Genomic DNA, 7734 nt, shown 5'->3' on the forward strand with positions numbered 1-7734 from the left:
CTGGGGCCAAGAGCCGACCCAAGAAAAGGGAGGGTGTGCACCTGCCCACCACCAAGGAGCTGGCCAAACGACAGCGCCTGCCATCTGTGGAGAACCGGCCCAAGATAGCGGCCTTCCTACCTGCCCGGCAACTTTGGAAGTGGTTCGGGAAGCCTACCCAGGTAAACTTTTTGGAAAGGAACCATGGGACATGGAGGGCTCCAAGTTCTGGATGAACACACTGTGTTTCAAGGCCTGTTTCAGTCCAGAGCCTGTATCCTGAACAGGCTGGCCTGTCTTCCTATTCTACCAGACACCCTTGGGCACTCAAGTACAAGACACTTGAAGACCCACACAGGCCTTCCCATGGTGCTGAGCTGGAACAGAGGGGCTTACAAAGCCCCTCAGCAGTTGACTTGCTTTGCATTGCAACTGCCCCATGTCAGCTACTTTCAAACTTCAAGTTCAGAGCATTGAAGGCCAACGGGGCCGCACCCCCTTTGCTAACAGATAATGTCTAGTGATCCACGGGTCATGGGTCCTACATACTCCCTGATAGTCGGGGATCTTCAGCTCCCAGACCCTACCATAGCTGTTTATCATCCATTCACCCATGCATACATACACACACGTGTAAGTGTAAAACATACATGAGTGCACACATGTATGTATATTGGGGCATATGTATATGCATGACTGCTTTTATAGATCCAGTATGAAAGACTCTCCCCTCCCCTACACACATTTTGAACACTTGGTCCATAGCTGGTGGCACTATTTTGGGGAGATTGTAGAAACTTCTGGAAAGCAGGACCTGACTAGAGGAAGTAAGTCACTGGGAGTGGGTCTTTGAGGATATATTAATGCTGGCCACTTCCTGTTTTTCTCATTGCTTGCTGATCATCCAGAAAGTGAACAGCTTACTTCTGCCACAGGCCCCCAGCACCATGCTCTGCCCAAGCACATGAGACCAAACTACCATGGACTGAGCCAACAAATCCTCCTTTAAAAAAAGATTTTTTTTTTTCTGTCAGGTATTTAGTCAGCAATGAGAAAAGAGACTAATATAAGTACATGTGAACACAGTACACAGGAACACACATCAAATTCACATGTGTCCATGTGTGTTATATACAAATAAATGTAATAGATACAGAACACATTAGATGTGAACATACATGTGGTTTTCAGTAGCATAGTATTCTAGAAGCTTCCACGTGGAGTATGGTAATAGTCCTTATGGTCAGCATTCCACCCTATGCCTGTGGGTGAAAAGAGCCAATGTCAGCCAGAGTCAGCTTTCCCTTATCTAACAAAATACCCAAGGTGTAGGGGCTGGAGAGATGACTCAGTGATTAGGAGCAAAGGCTGCTCTTCCAGAGGTCCCAGGTTCAGTTCCCAGCACCTACATGGTGGCTAACAACCATCTGTAACTCCAGTTCCAGGAGATCTGATGCCCTCTTCCGGCTTTCTTGGGCATTGCATGCATGTGGTGCACATACATACTAAGTATAATTAACATAAAGAGGTTTGTTTTGGTTCATGGTTTTAGCATTTCCAGGTTTATGGTCAGGCAGATCCTATTTCTGTGTGTGTGTCTGTGTGTGTGTGTGTGTGTGTGTGTGTGTGTGTGTTAGTTACATGCACATGAACATGTGGATGCCCATGCCTATGCCCATGCATGCAGAGGTCAGAGGAAGTTGTCATTTTTCCCTATCAGTTTCTGCCTTATTGCCTTGAGAGAATGTCTCAAGTGAGGGCTCACATTCACAGTGAGCCTGGTTGGCCTACAAGCTCCTGGGATTTGTATGCCTCTAACCTCCAGTGCTAGAGTTCTAGGTGTCTGCAACCATGCCTGTCTTTTTGATGTGGGTGCTGGATCCTCATGCTTGTGCAGAAAGCCCTTTACCCACTGAACATCTCCCACCTTCTTGGAGAAGGGGTCTCATGTATCCCAGGCTGGCCTTGAACTTTGTGTAACCAAGGATGAACTTGAATTTCTAATCCTCCTGCCTCTGCCTCCTGAGTACTAGGGTTACAGGTGTGCAGCACCATGCCTGGTTTATGTGGTGTTAGGAATAAAATGCAGGGCTTGCTTTGTGCATGCTAGGCAAGTACTGTACCAACTGAGCTAATCCCCAGCCCTAGACCCCATTTCTGATGGAGTGCTGCGTACAGTGTGGGGAGGCCGGTGGGGGAATAAACTGTTCACTTTAAGGCCAGGAAGCAAAGGTAAAGAGTAAGAGTCTGCCTGATGGCTCAGTAGCTAAACTGCCAAGCCCAGTGACCTGAGTTTAATTCCTGGGATGGAGGAGGCAACCAGCTCCTGCAAACTACCCTCTGACCTCCACCTGCACTGCCCCCCCCATACAAAAAATTTAAAACAAAGTTTTTCAAAAAGAGTAAGTGGCACACACCTTTAATTCCAGCACTCAGGAGACAGGAAGGTAGTCCCGTGAGTTCCAGGCCAACCAGGGCTACGTAGTGAGACCCTCTCTCAGAAAGAAAAAGAGAAAGAATAAGAATCCCAGGCCCCAGAGTCCCCTTTGAGGGCATACCCCCTTGACTAAGGCCCTCATCAACATCTCCCCCACCCCAGCGTAGTTACCAAGTCCCAGTAGCTCCACCCTGGAGGCCATGTCCTAAACGGCCTTTGGGGACATTTTTGTTTTCGTTTTTGCTTCTTTTTTTTTTTTTTGAGACAGAGTCTCACTATAGCCACAGCTGGCCTGGAACTCGCTATGTAAACCAGGCTGGCCTTGATCTCACAGAGATTCGCCTGCCTCTGGGATTAAAGGCATGTGCCACCACACCTGGCTTAGGGACATTTCTTAACTCACCTTTCGTAACCAGGTTCATGTGTGGAGTTTTCCTACCCACTGACCTATCCTGAGTTTCCCCACAGCACCCATGTCCCTCAGGGCCACGTGGACACCTTTAAGGAGGTACCCCTGCTGGGTGGAACCTCTTTTCAGTCCTGCTGTATCAGGGCAGGTTTAGGAGTTAGGGGTTAACAGCTTGAGAAGCCCCTGGCTTGGGTGTGATGTCAATTCCTGGTGCCTTAGTGAGGCTGGACTCCTGGAGGCATAGAAATGTTGATGCCAGGCCAGTTCTCATGGAGGGAGCTCTTTCTTTCTCTCCCTCCCTCTCTCCTTTCTCCCCCCACCCCCTGCCCTCCCTCCCTCATTTTCAAGATCAAGTTGATGAACTCCAGGTTCATTGAGAAATCTTGTCTCAAAAAAAAGTTAGGTGAAGGGGCTGGAGAGATGGCTCAGAGCCTAAGAGCATTTGCCACTCAATCATCAGAACCAGAGTTTGAATCTTAGCACCTGTGGTAGGCAGTTTACCAAGCTCTGTAATCCCAGCTCCAAGCCATCTGCCCTCCTCTCTCCTCTGAGGTCACATGCACACACCTCTGAGGTCTGTGCGCATACAGACACACGCACAGCATTTTTTTTTCTGGAGCTGATGACCGAACCCACAGCTTTGTGCTTGCTTAGGCAAAAGCTTTACTGCTGAGCTAAATCCTCAAGTCCAAGCATAGCACTCAGGAGGCAGAGGCAGGTGGATCTCTGTGAGTTCAAGACCAGCCTGGTCTACGTAGTGAGTTCCAGGACAGCTGGTGCTACAGGGAGACCCTGCTTCAAAAAGACAAAAATAAATTAATTAATTAAATAAATAAATAAATAAATAAATAATGGACTGGAGAGATGTCTCAGCAGTTAAGCGCACTGGCTACTCCTGCAGAGGACTCAGGTTTGGTTCCCAGCTCCCACATGGTGGCTAACAACCGTCTATAACTTCAGTTCCAGGGGATCTGATGCCCTCTTCTGGCCTCTATGGGCATGGTATAAACATTAAATTAATTAATTAAATAAATAAATAAATAAATAAATAATGGACTGGAGAGATGTCTCAGCAGTTAAGCGCACTGGCTACTCCTGCAGAGGACTCAGGTTTGGTTCCCAGCTCCCACATGGTGGCTAACAACCGTCTATAACTTCAGTTCCAGGGGATCTGATGCCCTCTTCTGGCCTCTATGGGCATGGTATAAACATGGTACACTAGCATGCATGCAGGTAAAACACTCATACATAATAAAAATAATTAAAAACAAAAAATAAGGTGGAGAGCAATAGAGGAAGACACCTGTGGTGACCTGGCCTACACACACATGCACATGAACCTTCACACATGTACCTGAATGTACATGTGTATACACCCATGTGTACAGCACATGCACAGAAGAAAGAGGGATGTAGTAGATAGCTTTTATTGCTGTGACCAAGTACCTGACACAGCCCGCTTATAAAGAGGTAAGGTTTGTTTTGGCTCATGGTTTCAGAGATTTCAGACCATGGTCTGCTGGTTCCATTGCTTGGGCCTGTTGTGAGGCAGAGCATCATGGCAGGAGTATGTGGTAGAACAAAACCACTCACCTCGTGGATGCCAGGAAGAAGAAAGTACCAGAGGCCTAATATCCCCTTTAAGACCACACCAGTGATTTGCTTACTGTCATTAGGCACCACCCCTTAAAGGTACCACCACTTTCCAATAGGATCAATGACCAGGTGGTCATTGATCCTTTAACGTGGGGACCATGGTGGTGGTGGGGAACACCCCAAAGTCAAGCTGCAAGAGGGCTTCTTTTCTTGCACACCTTCCTGGCAGACCCTCAAGACTGATGGCTGGTGACTTAGGTCCTGATATAGGGTATCCAGGTCTGGTGAGTCAGGGGCCTGGCTGGTGGGGTGCCAGGCCTCTGGCTCTGTGAGGCTGGGCACAGCACAGGCTCTGGTCTCTGACTGGCATCTCCCACAGAGGCGAGGCATGAAAGGCAAGGCCCGCAAGCTGTTCTATAAGGCCATCGTGCGCGGTAAGGAGATGATCCGCATAGGGGATTGCGCTGTGTTCCTGTCAGCTGGACGCCCCAACCTGCCCTACATTGGCCGAATCCAGAGCATGTGGGAGTCCTGGGGTAACAACATGGTGGTTAGAGTCAAGTGGTTCTACCACCCGGAGGAGACCAGCCCTGGCAAGCAGTTCCATGAGGGCCAGGTGAGCCTTCCCCCACTTGCATCTTGGGTACCAAAGGCAGAGTTTTATAATTCCATTTCTATTGCTGTGATATAATACCCTAACAAGCTGGGTGTGGTGATGTACACCTTTAATCTCAGCATTTGAGAGACAAAGGCAGGCAGATCTCTGTGAGATGGAGGCCAGCCTGGTCTAAGTCAGGAGTTTTAGGCTACAGGCCAACCTGATCTAGATAGTTCCTCATGTAGATTGTACCAGGGTGATTCTAGATTGTGTCAACTTGACAACTAACCATCACAGTTTGAGGCTGGACCTGTGGGTGCTGAGAGCCCTATAAGTGTGTGTGTGTGGAGGGGGGCGGTGTTGAGGCTAGGGGGCCTTGCTTAGTCTGCCCAGGGTTTCAATTTGGAGTAAAACAAGGCCCCAGACTCATCTTCATCCCTTTGTCTCTCCCCCGCCCAGCACTGGGACCAGAAGTCAGGGCGTAGCCTCCCTGCAGCTCTGCGGGTGTCCAGCCAGAGGAAAGACTTTATGGAGGTAAGAGAGCTGGAGGGAGGGAGGGCCCTTCTGCAGGCTCTGTATTACCTCATCTCTCCCCTCTGTCTGTGACCCAGGGCTGCCCGGGTCCTTTCATGTGCCCCACCTGCTTCCTATGTCTGCTCTTGGCTCTCTGCCTCTATCTCTGCCTTTATGTGTCTCCTGCTGTGGGGTTTGCAGGCACCTTTGTGTGTGTTTACCTCTATCATTTCTCCTGTTTCTTTCTTTCCTTTCTGTGTGTGCATGAAGGTGGACATTGAGAGTTATCTTGATCACTCTCCCCTTATTCATGGAGGCAGGGTGTCTCAATCAAACCTCGTTGGTATGATTAATCTTGCTCCAGAGATCCCATCTCTGCCTTCTGAGGCTGGAATTACATGTGGGCCCCCATGTCCATCCGACATTTACCTGGTTTCTGGGCATCTCAACTCTGGACCTCACATTTGCTGCTTTTTATTTTTATTTATTTATTTTTAATATTTTATTCTCACCCCAGGTTGGCTCTTGTAATTCTCTTGGCTCACCTTCCAGAAGCTGAGACACAGTTGTGAAGCATTGTGTCTGACTCCCTATGCTCCTTTTATTAGCTTTTTCCTGTTACATTCTTTATAATGCTATGTTGTGGATTTTAAAAAATATTTTGTTTTAGGGTTGCTGGGATTCGAACCTGGGTCTTCTGCAAGAACAACCAGTGTTCTTAACTGCTGAGCCATCTCTTACTTGCTGCCTTTTAAAAAAATATTTATTTTTATTTTATGTATGTGAGTATATTGTCTGAATGAATGTAAGTGCACCTGTGTCTTGCAACACCTGACGAGGTCAGAAGAAGATGTCGGATTCCCTAGAAGTGGAGTTATGAACCTTATTAGCTGCCCTGTGGGTGCTGGGAACCAAACCCAGGTCCTTGAGCAGCCACTGCTCTTAACTGCTGAGCCATCTCTCCAGCCATCTCCATTGTTCTATGTCACTGTCTCTCTCCCTTTCTTGGTCCCTTTCAGTCTCAGTCCCCAGGTCTCCCCACTTAAAGCATACTGGGGTCCCCGAAGTCTGGGAGGGTTCCCTCCAGTCCTGATGCCCGTCACTGCACCCCCACAGCGTGCCCTGTACCAGTCTTCTCATGTGGATGAAAACGATGTGCAGACGGTGTCCCACAAGTGCCTGGTGGTGGGCCTGGAGCAGTACGAGCAGATGCTCAAGACTAAGAAATACCAAGACAGCGAGGGCCTGTACTACCTCGCAGGCACCTACGAGCCCACCACGGGCATGATCTTCTCCACAGATGGTGTGCCTGTGCTCTGCTGAGCACCACCCGCCCCACGGGGCCTGCAGAGACCCCCTCCCCACCACTGCCACAGCGCGGGACCACATGTGTTGTGTGCATGCCAGTGTGCCCATGGGTGCATGCGTGTGGCCAGGTGTGCACGTGAATGCCCCGGGCGAGTATGAGTGTGTACATGTGTGTGCCCGTATGCATGCACGAGTGTGCACACATGTGCACACATCTCTAGACCCCTTCTGGTCATCCCTTAGTGCCCTCACACTGAGACTCCCATCAGCTATCAGGGTCCGGCTTTGGGATCCCATCAGGGTGACCTGGGTGGGGGGAACTTCCCTCCAGCACTTTCTAAGAAATTGATGAGACCACCCTTTGGGCTCGTGGCCCGTGCAGACTGCTTTGATGCTGTGGGAAAAGACAGTTCCAAGAACTCAAAGTGATACTTGCTCTGGGGTTCAGCCATCCCCAACATGGAGTCCATCAAAGCCTCCTACCATGGGCTAAGGGGGGCCCCAACGCCAGCCAGCTTCACCAGTCACGCCGGGCATCTGGGCACCTGTGCGCCTGGCTTCCACCCTCAGGACAGCCTCGACTTGGGAAACAAGGCAGGGGAGGGCAACCCAGGAGCATCACCAGGTACCTGGTGGCCCCCAGCCCAGACCCTCACACTACAGAAAACACCAATGGTGCTGAAACCCATGCCCACGCCCAGCCCCTCCACCAGGAGGATCCACACGGTTACCTGTACAGTTTATTGTATCAAGACTCGCCCGCCCCTGTATCATATGCCTTTAAATGGAGTCAACTTTTTAATTATATATATAAAGATAAATATATATAAATATATATAAACTTTTTAAAACTGTGAAAAATAGCTATGAAATTATAAAAAAAACCCACATTCT

The 7734-nt window shown here is 49.2% G+C and overlaps 1 protein-coding gene across 6 annotated transcripts in view; it reads left to right on the plus strand.

Annotated features, from left to right (window-relative positions):
* The window catches only part of Tnrc18 (trinucleotide repeat containing 18), a 112402-nt gene extending 104909 nt beyond the window's left edge, over positions 1–7493 (plus strand). For 4 of the 6 annotated variants that reach the window (XM_017802778.2, XM_008851375.3, XM_017802780.2 and 1 more), the window contains 4 exons: positions 1–161; positions 4801–5037; positions 5479–5553; positions 6649–6855. The exon at positions 1–161 is cut by the window's left edge and continues 1164 nt beyond it. In XM_017802778.2, coding sequence (XP_017658267.1) covers positions 1–161; positions 4801–5037; positions 5479–5553; positions 6649–6855 — 680 coding nt within the window. Of the gene's footprint in view, positions 162–4800; positions 5038–5478; positions 5554–6648 lie in introns of all 6 variants that reach the window. The other 2 variants (XM_017802781.2, XM_008851374.3) reach the window with 1 other exon arrangement.
* Positions 7494–7734: the final 241 nt, after the last annotated feature.

This window comes from Nannospalax galili, unplaced genomic scaffold (assembly GCF_000622305.1).
Source record: "Nannospalax galili isolate Female #2095 unplaced genomic scaffold, S.galili_v1.0 scaffold664, whole genome shotgun sequence".
NCBI lineage: Eukaryota > Metazoa > Chordata > Mammalia > Rodentia > Spalacidae > Nannospalax > Nannospalax galili.